Raw genomic sequence first — 27012 nt, 5'->3', positions numbered from 1 at the left:
AAACTAATAAATGAAAATTTACTTTGGCAGAAATATTATTTGGTTTTAGTTGATCTTTTTAAAAAATATATTTCTCACTAACTAATTTCATTATCTTTACTGCTGTGTAATTTTAGTATGGAAAAAATTCAAAAAATGTTTTCTTATTTCTTTTTTTAAATTTTAAATTTATTTAAAATTTATTAGTAATAAAATTTTGAAGTTTTAAACTAAACAGCGAAAAGAATAATAATTGTATGTTTTTTCAGCACAAAAAAAAAAAAAACTGCTAGCACACTTTTTCTTGGTCAATGGCATACGAAGAGTGAAATATTTAGCAGAAAATGAAGGAAGAATGAAATGAAGAAGAAATGGAAAAAGGAATTGGTATTTCGGGAACCGGAATAAAGAGAAGAGTGGGAAGTTCTACCTGAAGAATGACACGGCTGCTCTACAAGATGATAGAAAAACTTGAGGTGCTACTGGTAGCACCAATAGAGGTAAGCGGTATTGAGGGATCAATCTTATTGCAACTCGAGAAATCAAGATTAATCTCACTGCAACGCGAGAAATCAACCAACCTCAATGCAACCCGAGAAATCAACCTCAATGCAATCCGAGAAATCAAGATTAATCGCAATGCAACTCGAGAAATCAAGATTAATCTCAGTGCAACGCGAGAAATCAACCAACTTCAATGCAACCCGAGAAATCGTCCTGTAAATCTTACCTTATTTCATGAGAAAGAAATTAAAAACAAGCAACAAATTTTATTCGTTGCATGAAATGGACAAATTTGAATAAATCGAAATTTATTTTGGAATATTAAAGATAATCAGAATCTCTGTTCCATCCATTCATGCAACAATGATTGCAACGATGCTAGAAGTATTTCACGTTGAGAATGCTTGGGGACAATTGCGAAGACAGTTGGAAGTATCGTTGGGAAGCAGCCGTACAGCATGATTTCGAGAGAAATATCAATATCGAGAAACCTTATAATATTGGAAAACGATCATGTTTCTGCAGTGTTGCGATCAAATATAGTATTGCGGTCAAATGCAACGTTGTGGTCAAATGCAACGTTGCGGTCAGATGCAACGTTGCGGTCAAATGTAGTATTGCGGTCAAATGCAACGTTGTGGTCAAATGCAACGTTGCGGTCAAATGTAGTATTGCGGTCAAATGCAACGTTGTGGTCAAATGCAACGTTGCGGTCAAATGTAGTATTGCGGTCAAATGCAACGTTGCGGTCAGATGCAACGTTGCGGTCAAATGTAGTATTGCGGTCAAATGCAACGTTGTGGTCAAATGCAACGTTGCGGTCAGATGCAACGTTGCGGTCAAATGTAGTATTGCGGTCAAATGCAACGTTGTGGTCAAATGCAACGTTGCGGTCAGATGCAACGTTGCGGTCAAATGTAGTATTGCGGTCAGATGCAACGTTGCGGTCAAATGTAGTATTGCGGTCAGATGCAACATTGCGGTCAAATGCAACATTACGATCAAATGTAGTATTGCGATCAAATGCAATATTACGATCAGGTGCAGTGTTGTGACCAAATGCAATATTACGACGAAATGGAATATTACGATCAATTACAGCGTTGCGATCAAATGCAGTATTACGACCAAATGGAATATTACGATCAATTACAGCGTTGCGATCAAATGCAGTATTATGACTATTACGATCAAATGCAGCGTTGTGATCAAATGCAATATTACGACCAAATGCAGCGTTGCGACCAAATGCAATATTACGATCAATTGCGATATTACGATCAAATACAGCGTTGCGATCAAATGCAGTATTATGACTATTACGACCAAATGCAGCGTTGCGACCAAATGCAATATTACGATCAATTGCGACATTACGATCAAATGCAATATTACGACCAAATGCAGCGTTGCGACCAAATGCAATATTACGATCAATTGCGACATTACGACCAAATGCAGCGTTGCGACCAAATGCACGATCAAGTGCAGTGTTGCGATCAAATGCAGTGTTGGGCCAAATGCAATATTACGATCAAATGCAATATTACGACCAAATGCAGTGTAAAGACCAAATGCAGTGTAAAGACCAAATGCAGTGTTGCGACCAAATGCAGTATTGGGCCAAATGCAATATTACGACCAAATGCAGTGTTGCGATCAAATGCAATATTACGATCAAATGCAGTGTTGCAACCAAATGCAGTGTTGCGATCAAATGCAGTGTTGCGATCAAATGCAGTGTTGCGACCAAATGCAGTGTTGCGATCAAATGCAGTGTTGCGACCAAATGCAGTGTTGCGATCAAAGTTTACTTTCACTTTAACCAATGAAATTAACTAAGAAACTTCTTCGCAAGCAATAATTTTCTATTTTCTGTGCCATATTTGCTACAAGGAATTTGAAAGGCTAAAACAATCGGCGCATTCGTACCTCTAAGAAATACAAAAAAGACTATAAGCGCTTCGCAACGGAATTTTCAATTAATTTTTTTACTAAACTTACCTATAAATTGGCTGACTCATTTATAGTATATATTCTAGTCTTTTACTTCTACGCTTACAGTGGCCATAACTTCTGGCTGCTTTCCACATTTATAGGTCGTGGAATTTTATACTTTTGATTGATGCCTGAAGAATTTTTATAGTTTCATTTTAAGGAAGTAAATTTTGCCGAATTCATGAAGCGAAATTTGAAAATAAATTAGGATAAGATATATGTACAGAAAGACGATTTTATAGCTTTTAAAATCAGTGAATCTTAATTTTCAGCATTTTTAAATTGATGTCTGTTAATGAAAGTAATTGAATTTTAAAAATGCCCTAAGGACTGGAAGAATTTGTGCATCTTTGGAAGACTTATTTTTACACTCTAATGTCTGCCATGTTGATAGCATTGTGCTCAGAAGTTGACAATTTGTGAAGGAAAGTTTTTTATTTCACTTTGAATTCAGCTGTTCACTCTTATTTTTTGATTTCAGTAGCTCTGCTCGGACAAATAATATTTCTTGGAAAGAATAGTTGCTTACTGTTTATAGTTGTTTATTGTTTATGGTTGCTTATTGTTTATTGTTGCTTGTTGTTTATTGTTGCTTGTTGTTTATTGTTGCTTGTTGTTTCTGGTTACTTATTGCTTATAGTTACTTATTGCTTATAGTTACTTATTGTTTATGGTTGCTTATTGTTTATTATTGCTTATTGTTTATTATTGCTTATTGTTTATTGTTGCTTGTTGTTTCTGGTTACTTATTGTTTATAGTTGCTTATTGTTTATTATTGCTTATTGTTTATTGTTGCTTATTGTTTTTTTTTTTTTTTTTTTTTTTTTTTTTTTTTTTTTTTTTTTTTTTTTTTTTTTATTGTTTATTGTTGCTTGTTGTTTCTGGTTACTTATTGCTTATAGTTACTTATTGCTTATAGTTACTTATTGCTTATAGTTACTTATTGTTTATAGTTGCTTATTGTTTATTATTGCTTATTGTTTATTGTTGCTTGTTGTTTCTGGTTACTTATTGCTTATAGTTACTTATTGCTTATAGTTGCTTATTGTTTATGATTGCTTATTGTTCATGCATAAATTTTACCTAATTTGATTAACTGCGTGCTTCTTATATTAATTAGTCACATAATTCATATACAATTTTAGTTTCATTAGTGTATGCAGAAATGGCAATTTTCTTCTGTAATATCAGTAATTCTATATAAAAATTCATATTAATGAAATCATAATAATAGTAATTAATAATAATGGTAAATAATAGTAGTAATAATAATAATAATAAATGTCCACAAATGTTGACAAATTCGGTGCTATTCATCATCCCATATCAAGCAGTCCTTCTTTGTTATCATTATTATCAGTTATCAGCTACTAATCACTGATTACTGATTTGAATGCAAAAATGTATCGGTGCAATTCTTCAGGAAATTAACCACCAGAGCAGAATCAAAGATTGTAATGCTGCAAACAACCTGCACCTGCAGAAATTGACGAAATAGAAATGGAAAGAGAGAGAGAGAGAGAGAGAGAGAGAGAAAGGGTGTGGAGATAAGGGAAGCAATGATTGTGACGAGGAAAGGATGGAATAGTTAATGAGTTTAGTTGGGAGATTGAGATAAGGAATATTGGGTCAGTTAGTTAGTTTCGTTTACGTAAGAGACGGAAAGGAGTACGTAAAGTTGTTACGTCCGTTACGTGAACACATCTATTGAAAAGTGTTAATTTTTTAATGAAATGAAATGTTAATACTAAATATTTTCAATCCATTTACACACTCTTTAAAGCATCGTAAAAAAAGTACTATGAGGTGAATTTATTTACTTTCTTCTATTCAAATATTCCATTTAAATATTAAATGGGGTTTGATTTAAATTCACTAAAATATATTCATGTTTACGTTGAAAGTTACGTGAAATACGATGCGTGCTGTGTACGTTCAACTTTTCTTTAATTTGTAATGTTGAACGAAATGAATTTTGACAATAATTTTTTTTTTTTTTTTCTGCTGATATTATTTTTGTTGTTTGTTTGTTTGTTGTTAACAAGAAAGTTTTGTTTACTTCAAAAAGGCATTTAATGTATGACGTATTTTTTCGAAAAGCGTATAAGTTAATTCTATTTTAAAGTATTTTGAAGTAATAATGATTTAAGGATGTCGCTTGGACGGGTATCCAGTCCGAGTGGTGTTAGTGAAGCAAGTCAGTCTTCATCATATTCAACCAACCAACAGGCAAGTTTCTTCTTTTTTACTGTATAAGAATTTGGAGTAAAATTCATTTTCTTCCTTGAGGATGACTCATCAAATTTAGGTATTAAAGTTGGAATATTCTGATAAGCTAGTATTCGTCATAGCAACGAAAATTCATTAAATGCAAATAGTCTGCTATAATTAACAGTAGTATGATCGGTGCATTCATGAAAACAACACCTTAATCGTTGTCCTATTTTATTACTGGTTTTTAACTAATCCTCTCGCTTCAAGTAGAGCATTGATTTGTTTGTCAATAATCGTTTCAGAGAAGTAGGAAATCGATGAAACTATCAGCTTCACTTCGAAGTCCACCAAGGATACCTTTTAAGCATCTCACTACTGTTTATGTTAGTTAAATTTTATATTTTTGATATACGATTATTGATAAAGTCTTTTTATATTTTGTTCATTTAACCAATTCGATTATGACTATTATAAAGTCTTTTTGTATTTTATTCAATTAATCAATTCGATTATGACTATTGATAAAGTCTTTTTGTACTTTATTCAATTAACCAATTCGAATATGACTATTGATAAAGTCTTTTTGTACTTTATTCAATTAACCAATTCGAATATGACTATTGATAAAGTCTTTTTGTACTTTATTCAATTAACCAATTCGAATATGACTATTGATAAAGTCTTTTTATACTTTGTTCAATTAATCAATTCGATTATGACTATTGATAAAGTCTGTTTATACTTTGTTCAATTAATCAATTCGACATAACCATATGCCACATGTAATTGTTCTCTGTACATCTGATTGAATATGAAACTGAACAAGATATTTCATATCTTTTTCCCTGTTTTAAAAATAAGTTATGTTTTAGTCTTGAAGAATCGTTTTCATTTAATCATTTTTATTTATTCTAAAATAATATCCATGAGGAGTTATTTGTTCAAAAATTTTCAGGAAGAAAAAAATTTTTAATTTTTCACAAATCACTTTTTCTCATTGTGGTACGCGATAATTTTCAGATAATTTATGAAAAATTACATTCCTTAGAAAAAAAGATCGAATTCAAATCGCAATTTGGTATTCCAGGAAGGACATAAGAAGACAATATATGGTGTTGCATTTAGTCCGTATCTTATTTCTAATCCACATTTTGCGACTGTTGGAGAAAATCGAGTGAGGTTTTTTTTTTTTGTTTTCCTTTGTTGAAAAAGCAATTTTTTTTTGGAGAAGCAGTAAAAGTGATTGACTTTCTAAAATTTTGCTTGTTTTTTAAAATAAATCATTGTTATTTAATATGTCAGCAGATTATTTTAATTTTCTTTAAACCTCGTTTTTATATCATGTGGTTGTGATTTATGTTCTGGACTTGACAGATTTGTTTTTCGGATATTTTGGTAGAAATGATAGACGAACAAATGTAATTCTTTAATATGAAATTAATGTAGATTTCTTTTTCTTAATTGATCTTACAGTTGATTGACTTCTCAGTGCTTTACGGACAGAAATAAACGTATTAAAAACCTTATTATATTGTATGCGACTGTTGGTCATTGATGAAAAATTGTTATGATCCAGATAAATTATGCATGCGATCAAAAATTATTTTTCATTAGTCTTCTAACCATTTAATTAAGTTAGTTAAAATTATAGATATCGATATATGCAGTCATGAAAGATGGAAACGGAGTAAAGTTATTGAGAAGTTTCCACGATTCAGCGGTGAGGAAAAATATCTTTTACATTTAGTTAAGTATTGATAGTAAGTGTTTGCTTACATTTTATTTAAAAAGTTTGAATTTCTCATTGTTAAATTTGGCTTCTTTTCTTCAGAAAACTGAATGGTTTTTCACCGTCTGTTGGGCATATGATACTGAAAATGATGTACATGTCGTGATTGCTGGTGGAAATCGAGGTATTATACGAGTAATTGATGTCGTCACGGGTGATCTTGTTAATGTTCGTCTGTTTATTTCTTTTGAAACTATGTTTCTAAAGAATTTTAGCATGTAATGTAACAACAAATCATTGTTATATGTGGTTATTGTTTTCGAATTAATTACACATTTCATAAACAACATTTAAAATCATTTCAGAGTTTGATAGGACATGGTGATGCTATAAATGATGTTCGTGTTTTTCCAAATGACTCCATGATCATTGCTTCAGCTAGCAAAGATTTCACAGCTAGGATATGGAATATTCACAACAGTGCTTGTTTAGCTATTCTTGGAGGAGTTGAAGGCCATTTGGATCAAGTTATATCAGTAGTAAGCTTAGAGTAAACAATTTTCTAGCACTTTTCATCTCAAAGTTTACACAATCATTTGTAATTTCAGTACTCTTTTAAAGCAAATGTGATACTGTTATTTGTTTCTTAGGAGTTATACATTATCTGTTAATTCATATCTTTATAATGGATCATTATTTATCACATAAAATGTCAGAATTTAATTTAATCTTTGTTTTTAGGATTTTGATGCTGAGAGTGAGTATTTGGCATCGGCAAGCATGGATCATACAGTTAAGTTGTGGTACGTAGGAAAGGGAAGTGGTGTTGATCGACTAGTTGAACAGTCTAAAGCTGATCTCAGAGTAAGTAATTTCTTGCATCATTTTTTTGTAAATACATTGAATAGAATTGCTAAGCGAATGAATTATTAAGCAATTAAAAAATCCATTTAAAAAAAAAAAAGTTGGCGTAACCAGGAGCTATTATTAATAATACATAATATGCAATAATTTTTTTTTTTTTTAAATGGTTAATTTAATTACTTAACTTGTCTCCAAATGTTTGCATGTCATTTATTATTTGAAAAAAAAAAAAAATTCTCGTACTGCAGTTTTAGCTTTTATTTATAAGTGTTTATTGTTTGTAATTTATAAATTAGTTAAAAATATCTTTCTGATGTTACCGAGAATGTTTTGCAGCTGGTTGATTTTCCAGCCGAAATACATTATCCTCGTTGTAGCACTCGTGATGTACATACCAATTATGTTGATTGTGTTCGTATTTTTCATAGGCTTATATTTTCCAAGGTAAGTAAACTGTTTTCATTTTTCATATTGTTTAAAAATACTTCTAAGTTATTATAAGTATTTGGAAATTGAACGGAAACTGATGACTGGAGGGAGAAATAAGAGGAGTTTTGCATATTCATGTAGTTAGAAATTGAACAAAAATTAATTTCAGTCAACTGAAAACGAAATAGCTTTATGGAAATTTGGTGATTTCGATGATTTGGTCGCTGGACAAGGTAATAAGGTAAAAACTGAGACATGCGTTATTCATTTTCGTCAAATGGAATTACCGGAAACTAATATGTGGTATATCAAATTTGAAATTGATCCGTTGGAAAAGGTAATTTCTTCAATTGCTATTTTTGTCTTCATTTTACTAAATCCTAGTTGGTAAAATCTTGAATCTAATTTTTGTCTATCATTGTTAGTAATGGATAAAGTTGATGAGAAATGATGAAATGGGTAATACTGATAATACTTTAATATGTAGAGATTTACATTGTTTTATTTCTGAAAGCAATATGGATTGGAAATTGGATAGTTTTGATGAAGAAATGAAAAAAACTTATGAAAATAAGCGCTTTTTTTGTCTTTTCTGTCTTGAATTTTTCTACTATTAAGTTTCAGTATCTTGTCTGTGGTAATCAAAAAGGTGAAATTCACATATGGGAGATTAACAATGGTTCACTACCATCCGTAAAAAGGTTTGTATTGGGAATAAGGCTTGTTTATTTTACTTGAAAATTTTTTCTTAAAATTTCTTGTAAGTCAAATATATCTCTGCTTTATTCTTTTCTTAGATGGTTAAAATTTTATAAATTAGTTATTTTAGCAAATCTTTTTTTTTTTTTTTTTTACTTTTTTTTGGTTTTCTGAAATATATTTTCAGTAATCACGTGTTGCATCCCAAAGATGTTGGATGTGCTATAAGGCAGATTGCATTTAGTCCGTGTGGTCAACATATGATTGCTGTAGCTGATGATGCAAGTATATCCAGGTTTGCTAGAAGGACGTGAAATGTAAATGCTCATCTGATGATTAATATATTCTGCAAATGTGATTTCTTTTTATTCATGAATACTACAAATTAATTAGGCAAATTCAAATGCTTAGAAGTTTTAAATTTTCTGACTTTGAAATTATTTCGTATCATTTCCACGGGTACTTTGTGTGTTTTTGACCTTTATTTGTTGTCACTTCATTTTTTTTTTTTGAAAATATAAAAGCACTTCTACCTCATATTGTTATGTCTTAAATTATATTTACATTTGATTTGTTTTTTTTTTTTCTTTTTGCTAAAGTTTCATCCACTTTGGCATTTGTTTTGAACTATTTTCAATTTGTGTTACTCTGATCAAAGTAAATGCAAAAATGTTTTTATTTGTTGAGCAGCACAGTTCATCCATTCAATAACGAGTGAATATATGGATTTATTCAGAAATATCACCTACTTCGTGAAAGGTAATAACTCCAATAAACTATATTAAATATCGTAAATAAACTCGGAAATAATATTATGGAAATACGATCTATGCGGTCAGCTGTCCAACTACTTGCATATTTCCGGAAAGATAGATGTACTTTTCGTAGTTGTTCATTTCTAGAAGTACGAATATCATTCGAATCCAAAAGTAATGTTTCTTCTTTCTGATTTGAGCGAATCGCACTAGAACTCATATATTTTTATTCAAATACTGAAAGACTAAAATTTAGTAACTAATTTCAAACTTAATTTAGCATAATGAATAAAGCTTACAAGTAACCTTAGCGAGAATGTCTTATCATGAATCTGAGAAGTTAACTCTGTCTAATTTGAGGTTATTGCTGATAATTTCTAAATTTTAGATCTATATAGATGCAATTTTTCTTTGATTAAAAATAGAGAGAGAGAGAGAGATGTTGTAAGCATTGTGTTACTATGAACTACCAACCTTGTAGCATCCCCTCCGATTATACTTCGATTTATTATGCGACTCTCAGATGGCAGGAGAGTTCTTGTATTTATCCATGGATCGATTGGGCTGTTTTAAGAATTCATTTTATTATAACTTCGAATATTTCATTTCATTGTGAAATAATCATTCAAAATTTCGAAATTTAGAATTTCATCTCAAGATGATTAAATAGAAAATGGATATACATTTACCTGATACTTCTTATAGTAATATTATTTTCAATTTCTTTATGACATGTGATTGGTGAATGTTTACAACTACCATGTATCGAGGATGATCGATAACGTTTCTTGAGAGGTTTTTTCACTGTAGTGATCTAAATTTTATTACATAAATGTAATTATCTTATAGATTAAGATTTATTTCAGATAGAAGATCGAAATAAATTTTATTTATTTCTAATAATATTATAATATTTATCCTTTCAATTTATATTAAATGATGAAATTATTAAAAGTATTTTGTTTTAGATGTATAACTTCTGGAATGGATGAATTCGTACAGTGCTGATGAAGTAGTGATGAAGTACGTCCAAATGTCAAATGTCTAATGTTAAAATTTAAATTGTTAGTTTTTATTTTGATAAATAATAGGTTAAAAATTTTAAAGTTTTAACATTAAAACATTAAAATTTTACTTCACTACGAGCATTAATTGAACCGATAATAGCCAATTCAAGAAGTGAGCAAAAAACAAATGAAAGGCACGATAGCATCCAAACATCTAAAATAATTATAATATGCAATATTATTATTATTATTGTCTTCAAATTTTTTAAAAATTGAATTTTTTGAAAAAAAAAAAAAAAAGAGCAAATAAAAATTGATAATTTATTATGATAATATACTAACCAAATGCTTTAACATAACTGACACGTGGTAAATTTCGCATAATATTACCAAAATGAAATGTAAGAGCAAGAAGTGAATTAACACCAAGCATTGTACGTGCTGGGATCATTTTGACACTTAGACAAAAACTAATCCAACTTAAAATGAATTCAGGAAATATAAATTATTTGAATAATTTCAATGAAGAAATAGAAATAGAAGTGTGTACACAAATTCTTATAACTCTACACTTTTCATTTAAATTCTAAATATATATAATCTCTTTTGCTACATTTATCTTACATATTTTTTTGTTGAATCAAAAGTTAGTCGTAAATTTTCAAAATTTATAAGGAGAAAACTTAAAAAAAACGAATTGAGTGATTGCTTGATAACAATGCATACTTGATGAGTAAAGATACATTGATTTACTTACTTCATTTTTTTTTTTTTTTTTTTTTCATCTATTTTTATAGTAAACTATTAATTTATGTAATAAACTTGTGGAATTAAATTCCTTTGTAATAAATTGGTAAGTTATATGTCTGAATGATGGATGGACTATGCAACTGATAAACCTAAGAAACTATGCTTGATAAATGTGATAAATTGATATGCTATGTTATCTACCTGATAAACTGATATATTGTGTTATCTATCTGATAAGTTGAGCTATGTATCTACCTGATAAACTGATATGCCATATATCTATCTGATAAATTGATATATTGTGTTATCTACCTGATAAATTGATATGCTATGTTATCTACCTGATAAATTGATATGCTATGTTATCTATCTGATAAATTGATATGCTATGTTATCTACCTGATAAATTGATATGCTATGTTATCTACCTGATAAATTGATATGCTATGTTATCTACCTGATAAATTGATATGCTATGTTATCTACCTGATAAATTGATATGCTATGTTATCTACCTGATAAATTGATATGCTATGTTATCTACCTGATAAATTGATATGCTATGTTATCTACCTGATAAATTGATATGCTATGTTATCTATCTGATAAATTGATATGCTATGTTATCTATCTGATAAATGTGATAAATTTATCATCCATATATTTTACCTGATAAATTGATATGCTATGTTATCTACCTGATAAACTGATATGCCATATATCTATCTGATAAATTGATATATTGTGTTATCTACCTGATAAATTGATATGCTATGTTATCTACCTGATAAATTGATATGCTATGTTATCTATCTGATAAATTGATATGCTATGTTATCTACCTGATAAATTGATATGCTATGTTATCTATCTGATAAATTGATATGCTATGTTATCTACCTGATAAATTGATATGCTATGTTATCTACCTGATAAATTGATATGCTATGTTATCTACCTGATAAATTGATATGCTATGTTATCTATCTGATAAATTGATATGCTATGTTATCTACCTGATAAATTGATATGCTATGTTATCTATCTGATAAATTGATATGCTATGTTATCTACCTGATAAATTGATATGCTATGTTATCTACCTGATAAATTGATATGCTATGTTATCTACCTGATAAATTGATATGCTATGTTATCTACCTGATAAATTGATATGCTATGTTATCTATCTGATAAATTGATATGCTATGTTATCTACCTGATAAATTGATATGCTATGTTATCTACCTGATAAATTGATATGCTATGTTATCTACCTGATAAATTGATATGCTATGTTATCAACCTGATAAATTGATATGCTATGTTATCTACCTGATAAATTGATATGCTATGTTATCTATCTGATAAATTGATATGCTATGTTATCTATCTGATAAATTGATATGCTATGTTATCTATCTGATAAATGTGATAAATTTATCATCCATATATTTTACCTGATAAATTGATATGCTATGTTATCTACCTGATAAATTGATATGCTATGTATCTACCTGATAAATTCATATATTGTGTTATCTAACTGATAAATTGATATGCTATGTTATCTACCTGATAAATTGATATGCTATGTTATCTACCTGATAAATTGATATGCTATGTTATCTACCTGATAAATTGATATGCTATGTTATCTACCTGATAAATTGATATGCTATGTTATCTACCTGATAAATTGATATGCTATGTTATCTACCTGATAAATTGATATGCTATGTTATCTACCTGATAAATTGATATGCTATGTTATCTACCTGATAAATTGATATGCTATGTTATCTACCTGATAAATTGATATGTTATCTACTGATAAATTGATATGCTATGTTATCTACCTGATAAATTGATATGCTATGTTATCAACCTGATAAATTGATATGCTATGTTATCTACCTGATAAATTGATATGCTATGTTATCTATCTGATAAATTGATATGCTATGTTATCTATCTGATAAATGTGATAAGCTTATCATCCATATATTTTACCTGATAAAAATGGTAAGATAAGTTGGAACATATGCCTGAAATATGTACCATCCATAACGTCTAGTAAATGTGAATGTCATCGTTAATTCATTCCAAATCCCAGCTGGATAAGACTGTAATATGAATTTAGTAATACTAACAAAATTTTTGAAAAATAAAAAAAGCTTTGAATTAATTAGATTAATTACTTATATTTAAATTGTTTTCGTTTGAAATTCTTAAATCGAAATTCTTGAAATTGTTTTTATTTTTGATGAAAGTTTATTTAAATTGATATATGTGATAATTGAATTAATATATATGATGATAATTCATTGTTTTAAAACTTTCTTGTCTATTTTATCATATATCAGAAATAGTAGTCTTTTTTTTTAAAAAAAAAAAAAAAATTAAAATGCTGTGATTTTAAGTACATTTAAATTAAGTATGATAATATTGTAGTTGATATTAGTTGATATTGACATTATTCAGTGATCAAAAAATTATTTATAGATTTAAATATTCGAAATCAAATCATATAGTTTTTACAATGAGTATTAAAATTAAATTAGAATTAAATGAAATTAAAAAAAAAAAGAAAAAAAATACCACAAGTGCAATGGATGTATTGTAATTGCTAAGCACAAAATCAGGTAGTAAAATTTCATCTTTTAAAAGTATTAATGGTTCTTTTGTATTAATCCATCGCATATCAACCTCCTAAATGAAATATTTAGTGAAATTTCAATGAAAACAAAAATGAATTACTAAAAATGCAAGCAAAAAAAAAAAAAGCTGATAATTTGATATTTAGAAATTATTGATTATTGATAAGATGATAAATCATTCCATTAACAAATTATCATTGTTTGTAATTAATTTTATAATATTGTTTCATGCATTGATACAATTCTACAAATCAACCATCTTCTCTCTCTCTCTCTCTTGCTGAAATAGTCGATTTTAATTTTAAATTTAATTAAATATTAATAAACTTTTTTGATTTTTTTACTTGACTAATCTGAATGCAGAGAAAGCAAAATGAGAGAACATATTTATTCAACTAATACTTTACTTTTTTTTTTTTTTTATTAATGTTTAAATAGATTAAAAGATTAAATTTAATATATTTTTTTTTTAAAAATGAACTTTCTAATACTTTTCATTAATATGTTTAAATAAAATTAAATTTCATATATTAATTTTTATAAACTGAACTTTTTCTAAGTATTTTGTAGGAATTTTTTTTTTTTTTCTAAATGTAAAAGAATGGAAAAGAAAAGATTTTACCAATTTAATAAAATGATAAATTTATTTTTCTTGAAATTTTAAAATTTGAAATTTGATAAAATGATAGTTCATCATACCTGATTATTGTAACTGAAACTTTCAAATGTTAGTAAGCATGTCTGTTCATCCATTGGAAATGATGTGAAATCCATTTGACATGGACCTTTTACCTGTACTCTGAAAATTTTTGAATTTATAATAATTTGACAAACACAGTTATCACTAAAAAATCCATTTTATCAATTTGACAAATAAAATTGTTATCACTACAAATCCATTTTGCCAATTTGAAAATAAAATTGTTATCACTAACCAATCCAATAAATAAAATTGTTATCACTAACAAATCCATTTTACCAATTTGACAAACAAAATTGTTATCACTAACAAATCCATTTTGTCAATTTGACAAATGAAACTGTTATCACTAACCAATCCAATAAATAAAATTGTTATCACTAACAAATCCACTTTGTCAATCTGACAAATAAAATTGTTATCACTAACAAATCCATTTTATCAATTTGACAAATAAAATTGTTATCACTAACAAATCCATTTTGTCAATTTGACAAATGAAACTGTTATCACTAACCAATCCAATAAATAAAATTGTTATCACTAACAAATCCGTTTTGTCAACAATACTAAATTACCTAACAGATTAAAATTATTCTAATTTAAGCTTTCATTTTTTTGCATAAGGATAATTCTTAAGAAAATTATAAAATATTTTTTGAATAATTATTCAAAAAAAAAAATTTAAACCTGTAATTAGCCCATACAGTACCATTTGGATAAATCATAAGAAAAAGATTTGTGAAAGGTGATCGATGTATATTGGCTGATTTACTATTAATGAATACTGTATTAGGTTTCCAAATTTGATCTAAAATCTGAAACTTTCTTTTTTTTTTTTTTTTTTTTTTTTTTTCTGTAAACTTGTAAATTTGTTGAAAATAAATAATAGTTAGTACTGTTTAAAGGAAAAAAAATCATAAATAATAGATGATAATAAATATAATTGAAATTTTATTCGTAAAATTAGAAAAATATAAATTTAATTAAAATTCTATTCGTAAAATTAGAAAATATAAATTTTTAATTAAAATTTTATTTTTAAAATTAGAAAAATATAAATTTAATTAAAATTCTATTCGTAAAATTAGAAGTGCTCCAAAAATATTAAAACTTTATTGATTTATCATATATTAATTTTAATAATAAGTAATATGAAAAGTTTGCTATAGCAAGAATATTAACAAATCAATAAATCATATGAATATTGATCGATATTGATTGATTGATTGATTGATTGATTGACAGGATCATCTTGACATTATTAAATTTTAATTGCACATCATATAAATGTAATTTTCAAAAATTTTTTTCATCTTTTTAATATTAAAAATTTCTTTATCACATTGATATGATAATATGATAAGTTAACAGAATTATCTTGATAGAATCATCTTGACATTATTAAATTTTAATTGCACATCATATAAATGTAATTTTCAAAAATTTTTTTCATCTTTTTAATATTAAAAATTTCTTTATCACATTGATATGATAATATGATAAGTTAACAGTGACTTATGATAACTTATCATGATAAGTTACCTCATTGCTAAGTGATAAATTATATTTGCATGGATTCATATCATCATATCTTAGTGCTTTATCAATCCATAATTCAGTTACATAAATATCCATGTCAAAATCGGATGTCATTTCATTTACTGAATTTACTTCTTGCACCCATACCTAAATAATTTGCATTAGTAAATAAAATTCTTAAAAATATATTTTCATCAATTTTTTTTTTTTTTTTTTTTTTTTTTTTTTAGTAAATTTATCATCGCTTATAATTAATTTATACAAATTTAAAAGAAAAAAAAAAAAACCTTTAGAAATAATTCTTTTCAAATTTTAATCATTTCAAAAGTTTTTAAATTTTAAACATAAAACCTCAATCCAAACAGTGACACCTTCCTCTGATGGAGTTTTATGCGTTTTATATCGTTTTAGCAAAATTTCAATTATTTTTTTATCGGACATACAACTGTGATCATCAATTTCATTGTATTCAATGTCAACAATCGGTGATTCTACTTAAAATAATTAATTGATTAAATCAAAATCTTAAAAATTAACCTTTAATTATGATTAAAATTAATTAGAATTATCAAAAAAAAATTAAAATTAACCTTTAATTATGATCAAAATTAATTAGAATTAGCAAAAAAAAAAAAAAAATTAAAATTAAACTTTAATTATGATTGAAATTAATGAGAATTATCAAAATTATTATCATTTTTTTTTCTTTTTTTGTTTCAATAAACAATAACAATAATTTTCTAATATCTAAATAATTATACTTAATACTAATTACGTTATACCTTCAGCAATAATTTATTTAATTGATTTTAATATTTGGCATAAATAATCATAACTGTTAAATATTTTCATACAATTTAATCATGGAATGTAAATTATCAGTGATAAATATCAGTTAAAGTAAGCCTGAACTTAGCTCATTTGATGATAAAGTTATCCTGAAAATCCTGAAATGAACTAAATATGCATTCAATTATGATTACTGATAATATTATCAGAAAAAAACTTTTAACAAATGATCATTTAAATTATCAGTGATAAATATCAGTTAAAGTAAGCCTGAACTTAGCTCATTTCATGATAAAGTTATCCTGAAAATCCTGAAATGAACTAAATATGCATTCAATTATGATTACTGATAATATTATCAAAAATTTTTAAAACAAATCAATTTTAAAATTTGCAATTAAAACAATAAATAATTGATTTACTTACCTGTCACACTGTCATCAATTATTTCGAGTAATTCTGGTACATCATTTTTGACAATTGTTTGTTTTAGCTAAAAAGTAAAAAATGAAATTTAAAAAAAAAAAAGAAAAAATTGTTGATAGATTGATTGATTGCATTGGCATTAAGATTTTTTATATTATAAAAATATTAATTCATGCATTAAATTATTAAAATTTCATTCCAAATTATAAATTAAATTGAAAAGTTAATTAAATTTTGTTATGCTAATTTCAAACAAATAAATTTTATTTTAAGCAGTAAATCGATTAAAAAAAAATATGATTAGATCGATTAAGCATTAATTAGCAATGAAAACTTTTTTTTTTTTTTAAATTAATTTCTTTTGAAATGAAATTGAAATGTTATTGGATGACCTTTTGCAAATGGTTAATTAAACAATGTTAGAAATAATTTTACTGTATGAAAAAATAAAAAAAATAAATTTGTGAATGAAATTAAAAAATGGTAAATTTGTTATTAATTTTGTTATACTTTTTTTTTTTTTTTTTTTTTTTCAATAACCTTTTGAAAATTATTTCTGAGTTCTGTCAATAATTTGTTGTTTTGAATATAAATTTCCCAATGATATTTCTGTAAAAAAAAAAAAAAAATTAAATTTTAATTCTTCAAATAAATTATAAAATTTATAATGAATAATTCTAATTTGCTTACCTCAAGATCCTCTAATCCATTTTGAAGATTAATCATATCATTCTTATCATCATCCTTATCATATCGTTTCTCATCATTGAAATTTAAATTGTCACATAATGTCAACTGCCAATACATCAATAATAGTGAAATACTATGAATACATATGGTATACATGATAAATTGATTGCTGCATTGAATCTGTGATATAAATAAATAAAAAAGGTTTATAATTAAATATAATAATTTGAAAAAAAAAAAAATTGCATAATTAATTTTATAAAATTTTGATTTTTTAAGCAATTAAAATGTAAATAAAAATTTTTAAAATGTCATTAAAGAATTGAGAAAAATTCGTTACAATAACTTTTCTTATTTCTTAATTAAATTTGGGTAAACTTTTTTTTTAAAATTTATTTTTTTTCTTAAAAAATAAATAATGGAAATGTAGATTTGCTTGAAAATAAAATAGAATTTTTTTTTTTTTCTGATTTGAGTAAATAGTATCACTGTGATATGATAAAAATGTATGCATGCATGCATGCAATATCAGCAAATCTGCAACTTTTGAACTTTTTTATTTATAAATAATATTTGCTACATTAGTCTACCACCACTTATATTACATTTTAATAATTAATATTTGATTGCTGATTTCATTTTAAAATTAAAATTTTAAAGTTTCATTTTGAAATTTGATTTAAAATTTTTGAATGAGAAAAAAAAAAGCAAAAACGATAACATCGATTTACATTTTACATTTTATTACCACAAAATAAAGAAAATTAAAGGATGATAATAATAATAATAATGATGATGATGATGTGATGATGATGATGATGATGATGTGATGTGATGATGATGATGATGATGATGTGATGATGATGATAATGATGATGATGATAATGATGATGATGATGATAATGATGATGATGATGTGATGATGATGATGTGATGATGTGATGATGATGATGTGATGATGATGATAATGATGATGATGATGATGATGATAATGATGATGATGTGATGATATGATGATGATGATGTGATGATGATGATGTGATGATGATGATAATGATGATGATGATGATGATGATAATGATGATGATGTGATGATGATGAAAAAGTAGTCACAGCAATTGAAATTAATTTCTGCAAAGTTAAATGATGATGAGATATTGAAGTGTTAGTTAACTTTCCTTTTTTAGTGCCTATAATAGGGGAAATAAGTATTTTTAATAAAATCGGATGATGAGAAGATAAGGAAATGTAGGAAATAAAATAATATATTAGCAATGCCCTCTCTCCCTCCCTCTCTCTATCTCTCTCCCTCTCTCTCTCTCTCTCCCTCCCTCTCTCTCTCTTCCCTCTCTCTCTCTCTCTCTGTTTTGAATGATAATTGACTTTTCTATATAAATTGAACGAAATAAAAAAAATTGAACGAAATAAAAAGAGAAAAGATTGAAATTTTTAAAGATGCTTAAATTTGATTAAATTGTAAAAGAGTGAATGAAATTTAGAGATTTAATTCTCTCAAAAATTTTATTTTTTTTTTTTTTTTTTTTTGTATTTAATTGATTAAATCATAAAGTGAAAAAATGCTTGATAAAATAATATTTTAAATTAGCAAAATTCAAAATTAACAATCATATATCATTTGATAATTTATATAATTCTTAAATTGTTAGACTACTTAATTAAGTTAGAAATAAATTACGAATTAAAAAAATTAATGGTTAAATTGTTAACTTGTTTTTTTTTTTAAACTTTAAAAATAATTTTCAATTTTTTAGCTGAAATAATTTGTAATTAAAATTAACAAACCATTTTTGCTGACAAATTTAGCCATCACCTTTTGTAAGAACCGGAAAAAAGATACCGGAATTGAAATTAATGGTTAAATTGTTAACTTGTTTTTTTTTTTAAACTTTAAAAATAAATTTCAATTTTTTAGCTGAAATAATTTATAATTAAAATTAACAAACCATTTTCAATGACAAATTTTAGCTGTCAGTTTTTGTATGGACCGGAAAAAGAAACCGGAATTGTTATATCAAATGTGCATGATAAAAGTGATATTACCGCCATTAATCATAACAAACTGATAAAAGAATTTAAAAAAAGAAGGAAAAAAAAAATTGTTCTAAAATTTGTTAGCTAAAATTTGATAGCTATTTGAATATTAATGTATAGATTGAATTGAAAAATAAAAATAAAAATAAATAAATAGAACAAAAGGTTTGGGCGCAAATGAGCGAAAGAAAGAATCTAAGATTGATAGAAAAAAAATAGACAAAAGAATGGATAAACTATTTGTTTGTTTTTTTCTCGAAGACAATAAATGAAAAATTTATGAATTATTTTTTTGGCCAAAAAAAAAAGAAAAAAAATATTTTTTTCAGCCAAAATATTTTTTCATCTGATAATTTAATTTAAAATTATTCTTCAATTCTTTTATATACCATTTTTACAATTCGTACAATCATCAAATATAAAATTAGATAAACAAATAAACAATTAAATTTCTACAATTGGCTTTTCCTCTAATTTTTTTTTTCAACTTATCATTGATAATTGATAATAGTGTGATCATTTTAAAAAAGATTAAGGAAAAAAAAAAAAGGGAATTCAAAAAGTAATTTCAAAAAATTTTAATGTCATCTTACATGGAATGGCATAGCATGGCATTTAATTTTATTTATTCTTCAAAAAAATTCCTCCTTCTTTTTTCATTTTTTTTTTTTCATTTAAATTTTTTCAAAAAAAAATTTCTTAATAAAAATTCAATCTAAATTAAACAAAAATATACTCGGATATGATGCAAAAGTTTTTTTTTTTTTTCTTTTTTCCCCTATGATCGAAATTTATTATCTAAAATTAAAATTAAAATATATTTCATTTTCGTATTTTAATTTATTTTCAAAAAAAAAAAAAAAAAATTGCTCAATCTAATAGAGAGAAATTATTAATATAAGAATAAAATGCAATCTCAAGAATTAGCTCACAAAATATTGGTAAATTAAAATTGCTAAATGCTAACATTTTAAAAACTTTTTTTTTTTAAAAAAAAAAAAAGAAAAAGAAAAAGAAAAGAGAAGATTTTTTACTAAAAAATAATTTTGCGAAAAGAAAATTGTAAATTTAACTAAAATATATAATTCAAAAAAAAAAAAAAGATTTATGATTTTAAGTAAAATTTTACGAAAATTTTTGCAACGAGTAAAATTATTCAATAAATTAACAAAAGTGATGGTTAAAAAAGATATTTGGGATTAGTTTACAAAAAAAAAAAAGCATAAATAAATTTAAATAGTTAAATAAATTTTGATTTTTAGTTTTGAAAAGAGTTACTTAATAAATGACAAACCGATGTGATTAGCAAAAGTGGAAAAAGTTATTCCTTCTCAAATGAGTGATTACTTTGTACTTTACTTTTTTTAAAAGTTAAATGATAAATTTATATGCTCGTATTACAATAAATGATTTAATGAAGTTTTTATTTAAACAAAAAATTATCATTTTCATATTTTTAATTTACAAAATTTTTTAAAATTTATTTCTTTCTTTTTTGATAATTATTATAAGCAGAAAATTAAAATTAAATTTTTATAATTTTTATTATTATTCATTTGATCAAATGAAAAAAAAAAAAAAAGAAATGAATTACTTAATGATTCTTTAATTGAAAATTTTGAAAATGAAAAATATATTTGAAATCATTTTTGCTGTTTATATTTTCACATTCATTGATTCGTTAATAATAAGTAAAGTTAGATTGGTGTAAAATTTTGAAAATTTTTCATTTAAAATTTATTATGTCAACAAATTATATTCAATGTTGATACTAAATTACTCTTCATACACTTTCAAAAATCCCACAAATTTCAGAAAAAATTGTAAATTTAATTTTTAAATTTTCTAATTAAAAAAGAAATTTTTTTATATTTTTGGTAAATATTCTTACCTGAAAAAAAATGGACGAATCACTTCTCGAAAATGCTTGAGAATGCGAGAATTTGTGATGAAAACGAAGAAATTTTTTTTTTTTTTTAATAGAAATAAAGTACTTTTATTTATTAAATTAATGAAAACAAAACTGATTACACTGATATAAATATCATTAGCATCTTTTTTTTTATCATCTGTTTACAATCATTAACGAAATTATATTGGAATATGTTAAAATTTAGATCAAAAATTCTGGAAAATAATTATAGCATAGCATCTGGTAATCATTATCACTTAACTTAACAAACTGATCGTTATCAGTCTTATTTAATCTTTTTATCTTCAGCTTATCATCTATCCTATAAATACTCTTTTTTCATTCAATTTATTTTACTTTTGGTATGAGAATAATAATAACATTCTCTTTTGAATTGATAAATTACAATTTTGAGTGAACTGAAAAAAGAAACAATTTTGCAAAAAAAAAAAAAAAAGATACAAAATGAAAATCAAAAATAATTACTTTCATATGGTGGAAGAAAGTTTGATGCAAATATGTAATTTAATTTTTAAAAATTAAATGATATATTTTGATTTAAGGGAAAAATTTTTTTTCAAAATTATAGAAGAAAATGATATGAAAGCAATTTATTTGTTTTCATTTTCATTATGAAAAGATGATAAAGAATGTTGTTGCTTTATACTTATCTAAAATCTTTAGGAAAATCCTCTTCCAATAATTGTTATCTGCGAGAAGTCCATATGGCTTAGAAAAATCTAATTTCGCAAGGAAGTATTGCAAAAGCAATTTGACTTTTTAAATTATTGAAATATTCACCATAAAGTTAAAATTAACTGAGCTCATTTCAAATAAGAGAAATTTCATTTGGTAATTTAAATCTGTTCAATTGGAACAATTTGTAATTTTGGTATTCAACATGTAAAAGTGTAAGTAGCAAAAGTTAGTATTACTAATGCATAATTTCTGAAATTTCCTGACAATAATAATAATTATAAAATATTTGAGATTGTTGTAGCAAGATTAAAATGTAACTTTTAGAAAAATCTTAAAAATTAATCCTTAATTATGATTTAATTATGATTAAAATTAATTAGAATTATCAAAAAAAAAAAAAAAAATTAAAATTAAACTTTAATTATGATTAAAATTAAACTTTAATTATTAGGATTTTTCTAAAAGTTACATTTTAATGGAATATAATTCTCAGATATTGTCAAATGTCTGAAATTCTAATTGAACAGATTACATGTAGCATTGATTTGAAAATGTAGAAAAAATTTTTATAAAATAGTCTTATCAAGAAAGAAAAAATTACTACTAAAACTATGATGCATTCTTTGGAGTTCCTGAAAAGTTTGATTAGAGAAAAAATGTCTTTTGAAATTTTCAGATTATAAATGAAACCAATAAAAAGAATAGCTATTTAACTATCAGATTAGACAAGAATTTTATAGGCTAATTATAGTTATAAGTTAAATTTATCACAAAGTTTTTCTCTAAAATTGCTCTTTTACGGATGTATTGATTTGTGTTGGGCTAACTTAATTTTCTTCTCGTTTTTTTCTTTATTTTTCCATTTTTTTTTTTTTTTTTTTTTGCTCAGTGGTAATAAATTGAATGCTTTATCAATGAAATGGACAAATATAAATATTAATGTTTAATTATCAGAAATTAATCGATCTATTGAAAAATGCGAACTTTTTAAGTTAAAAAAAAAAAAAAAAAAAAGGTTCAAAAATGATATTATAATTTTGAAATTATCACAATGGATGAAGAATATTGATAAGGAAACTGAAAATGATATTTGCTATGGATAAATCAATTTCCTTTCTTTGGCTGATTAGTTCATTTGTTTATCTTTTCTTTTACTGTCCTTTGATTCTTTTCTCATCAATTCCGGTTCTTTCTTTTTTTCCAATTCGATTTGCCGGTTTTATGATCTTTCTCTTCTTTAAACACATCGTCGCTTGTTGCATTACATATTCTGGAAATGTCAAACATCTTTTTTTTTTTAAAAAAAAAAAGAAAAAAAAAAACATTCTTTTGTTTTAAGATTAAAAATTTACCAAGAAAAGTGGGAAATTTTCCAAAGTTGCTACTTCAATTTAGTGTTATTTCTCTTTCAGCGGAAAAAAACTGATCTGAAAGCATTTTTCAACTGCGAAATTTGATAACATTTGATATTGGATAGCTTCCGATGGCGCAATAATTTCACGACGAGAATCGCTAATATCGGATGTTTCTTCTCAGTTCTGAAATGGAACTATTGTTTGAACTAAAACATTTAAAAATACTTATCAGTTAGTCGTACTTAAAAAGTTAAATTTGTAGAATTGTTTAAGATTACATTTTTTATTTTCCGTTTTTGTATAACAGATTTCAGATAGTTTGAAAGAACTTTCAAAAAAAAGTGTAAAATTATCAAACTGATCATATAAAAAAAAAAAACTGTCTTTCTTAATATTGCATTTGAGTGTGTACTGGATTTGCTAATTTTACACTAATTAACCAATTTATACGCATAGCTATTATTTGTTTAAATTGCATTAATTTTACAATGTACAATTAGCTTGCAATTATTATCATATTGCATCTATGTATAATTATTAATTTAAGGGAAAAGCACGAAAAGACATTATTTTGCCTTCATTCTATCATTTTTTTTTTTCTTATCCAATCCCTTTTTGAAATTCAATAATTAATTTTCTGAATTTTTTGATACTATTTATTGGCTTTTTGGAATTCTTATATTTAATTAAAATTTAACTTTTTTTTTTGGAATTTTAAAAAATAAATTTAACCTTTTGGAATTCTTATACTGATTGAATTCAATTAAAAAAACTTAAATTAGCTTACTTCTTTTTTTCTCACTGAATTGAAAGTAGAATTTGTATGATATAATAAGAAGAAAACTTGCAGTTCATTCTCGAAAATTGCAAAATTAAGACTGCTTCAATTCCGGCGGAACACAAAACTCAAATCCGTAATTCCGCAGCGCACCACCGAATGTGCAATTAACTTTCAGCGGCGATTTGGTACTTCGCGGTTGGATGAAATAATTGGTAAACATTTTCTAATTTGTAAAATTTCTACAAATTCGTAATTTCTTAGTTGTTTTGTAGGATGTTTCGGTGCTTATCAAATTATTCGAAGGTCATAAAATTAGCAAATGTTCGCTCTTTTCCCACTTATCGTCTCGTTGCTATGAATTCCACATATGAAGCCAACAAAAATGTAAATTATATTTTTTATTTTTAAATTTTAAATGTGCTAAAATTTATTTTGTTTACTCTCACTTTCAGTTAGTTTCACTTTTTTCCATAAAATGAATTAGTACATTTCCAGGATACTTCATCTAAGCGCAATTCGATTAATGATGGCACAAAATATGTTAGAATTGCTGCCATGTTGATCACAGCTCTTGTAAGCTTTGCATTTACTAATAGCTTATTTAGTTATTGTTGACATACTTACTTTAATCAGTGAATAAACTTAGAGTAAATAAACTAATAAACTTTGATTTAATCCTTAACTCTTTGATGTGATAGCTAATACCTTAAATTTTCTTCTGGAAGTCATATAAGTATAAATTGTCAAGACTGCAATTATAGGATGATGGATGATACAGAATGACTAGATAATTCTAACAATGTGGAATTAACAACTAGATAGGAATAACCGAGACTAATTCTACAAAAAGATAGAGATTGAGAAGTTTTTGTAATTATTAAACTTTGTCGTCCAGTTATCAGATTTCATTGTCATTTCTTTGTCGTCCAGTTATCAGATTTCATTGTGTGTGTTTAGTTCAGTATAATTTGTTTGTGTTTAAATATTTTGGTTTATGTGTGAGTTTTAGTTATAATAAAAATAAAAGTTTTAGTTATAATAATCAAGTTTTAGTTATAATAATTTAGTTATAATAATAGCTTTTCATTTTTACATTGCTTTGCTTTTCTTTCAGTGAGACAAATAATATTTTTTTTATAATTTTCAAAGCAAATTTGAAGTGCTTTTCCAATCATTTGATACTTTTTATAGGAAATGATACATTTTGATATAATGCTAAACTATCTCTACCATGCTATGTTTAAATTTATTAAGATTTTTTTCTTTTATATGAATAGCTTTACTAGTAGCATAGCAGTTACTATGCATACTAGTCATCAACATGTAAACATTATTTTATGATTTTTTGGCGCTATGTTTGAAATTCGTAGTGGTTCTTCATTTAAAGTTCACAGAAACGGCAAGCTGATAAATAACGATTGAACATTTGAATATTTCAACTAGAGATTTGTGATGAAAGTCAAATATAAATGATAAACATTGATTATTGACTTTTTTTTTTTTTTTTTTACGTTCAGATTGGTCTTCGACTTATCACTTCCGTATTCGTTGGAAAAAGTCACGAAAGCTTTGGTGATACTTTCAAATCGAATGCTTTTTCATGGCCTCAACATTATAATATATTTTTGTCCCAAGATAGACTGGATGTCAACAATGAAGATGATGAAATTTCAACGGATGACATTTGAAATGAGACATATTACAGTCATTTTACTTATATTTTTTTTCTTTATGGATGGATAACTAATCCATCTGTGACTTAAAAGTTTTCACTTGGCTTTTTTTTTTTTTTTAAGTTTATTGATGCCTTGGAAAAATGTCTCTTAATTGTCCATCCTTTCTACCAGATATCCTACTGGCTTACTCGATGAGCTTTGCAGATTGAATTTTGTAAAGTAATTTCTTATTGTTAATCGATTGACAAAATAACAGTATTTTCATGTCATTCTAATACATCTCAAATTTTATTATAACTTACCGATCAGGCTTTCGAATTAGTTCAAAAATTGTTAATTATCTTATTAAACTGGATTGAATTATTGCGGAAAGAGCTTTTCCCATTTAGGGAATCTGATATTCAGCTTTTTCCATCTTTGTATTCATCTGATTGTGTATTTAATGCTTATGATTAAAATATTTTAATATCGCAGTCTTCAACTTTGATTCCAAACAGTATTTTCTTTTCCAATCTAAATACTATGATAATTAGCAAAACTATTGAATGATTTTGTTTACTGCATATTTATTTTTAAAAAATCGATTAAATGCTACTGTTTTTTCACTAACTAGATTTTGGTTTATGGTGATCGATAGCTTAATTAATGGTTAGTTACTTTGATGCAAATTCTCAATGCTATGCTAATTGATTTATTCAAATTAGGTGAAGTTAGATGGTAGAGTATATTTTAGCATTTTTCAAAAGAACTGAAAAAAATAAAAAAATAAAAAAGGAAAAAACATGAATGTCATGAATTAGC

At 25.5% G+C, this 27012-nt stretch overlaps 4 protein-coding genes across 8 annotated transcripts; 3 read left to right on the top strand and 1 right to left on the bottom strand.

Moving 5' to 3' along the window:
• Window positions 1-437: 437 nt before the first annotated feature.
• Window positions 438-764, top strand: Bm7865 (Uncharacterized protein; the record flags this gene model as incomplete). The annotated part of the gene is made up of 1 exon (XM_001894372.1): window positions 438-764. One exon carries the CDS (start codon window positions 438-440, stop codon window positions 762-764), a length of 327 nt encoding a protein of 108 aa, XP_001894407.1.
• A 3869-nt stretch (window positions 765-4633) lies between these two features.
• On the top strand, window positions 4634-8731 carry Bma-mes-6 (WD domain containing protein; the record flags this gene model as incomplete). Of its 3 annotated transcripts, XM_001894369.2 has the most annotated exons (11): window positions 4634-4711; window positions 4999-5079; window positions 5784-5870; window positions 6348-6416; window positions 6528-6653; window positions 6791-6964; window positions 7167-7289; window positions 7626-7733; window positions 7888-8055; window positions 8343-8419; window positions 8605-8731. In XM_001894369.2, the coding sequence occupies 11 exons, from the start codon at window positions 4634-4636 to the stop codon at window positions 8729-8731; spliced, it is 1218 nt and encodes a 405-aa protein (XP_001894404.2). The 3 variants fall into 3 exon arrangements, with proteins under 3 accessions (XP_001894404.2, XP_042938623.1, XP_042938624.1); XM_043082689.1 differs by lacking the exons at window positions 4634-4711; window positions 4999-5079; window positions 5784-5870 and having other exon boundaries at window positions 6366-6416; XM_043082690.1 differs by lacking the exons at window positions 4634-4711; window positions 4999-5079; window positions 5784-5870; window positions 6348-6416; window positions 6528-6653 and having other exon boundaries at window positions 6848-6964.
• A 427-nt stretch (window positions 8732-9158) lies between these two features.
• Bma-acc-3 lies at window positions 9159-17853 on the bottom strand (the record flags this gene model as incomplete). Of its 2 annotated transcripts, XM_043082688.1 has the most annotated exons (14): window positions 9159-9381; window positions 9647-9736; window positions 9862-9986; window positions 10308-10393; window positions 10522-10658; window positions 12943-13055; window positions 13531-13641; window positions 14289-14388; window positions 14980-15107; window positions 15835-15978; window positions 16183-16325; window positions 17047-17113; window positions 17587-17655; window positions 17737-17853. In XM_043082688.1, 14 exons carry the CDS (start codon window positions 17851-17853, stop codon window positions 9159-9161), a joined length of 1653 nt encoding a protein of 550 aa, XP_042938622.1. The 2 variants fall into 2 exon arrangements, with proteins under 2 accessions (XP_042938622.1, XP_042938621.1); XM_043082687.1 differs by lacking the exon at window positions 17587-17655.
• Window positions 17854-24808: 6955 nt separating this feature from the next.
• Window positions 24809-26223, top strand: Bm208 (Uncharacterized protein; the record flags this gene model as incomplete). Of its 2 annotated transcripts, none has more annotated exons than XM_043082685.1 (3): window positions 24809-24919; window positions 25031-25108; window positions 26053-26223. In XM_043082685.1, the coding sequence occupies 3 exons, from the start codon at window positions 24809-24811 to the stop codon at window positions 26221-26223; spliced, it is 360 nt and encodes a 119-aa protein (XP_042938619.1). The 2 variants fall into 2 exon arrangements, with proteins under 2 accessions (XP_042938619.1, XP_042938620.1); XM_043082686.1 differs by lacking the exon at window positions 26053-26223 and adding an exon at window positions 25297-25308.
• Between the last annotated feature and the right edge of the window lie 789 nt (window positions 26224-27012).

The sequence above is a fragment of the Brugia malayi genome (genome assembly GCF_000002995.4).
Source record: "Brugia malayi strain FR3 genome assembly, contig: Bm_007, whole genome shotgun sequence".
Lineage (NCBI taxonomy): Eukaryota > Metazoa > Nematoda > Chromadorea > Rhabditida > Onchocercidae > Brugia > Brugia malayi.
This window is presented reverse-complemented; position numbering and strand designations above follow the sequence as displayed.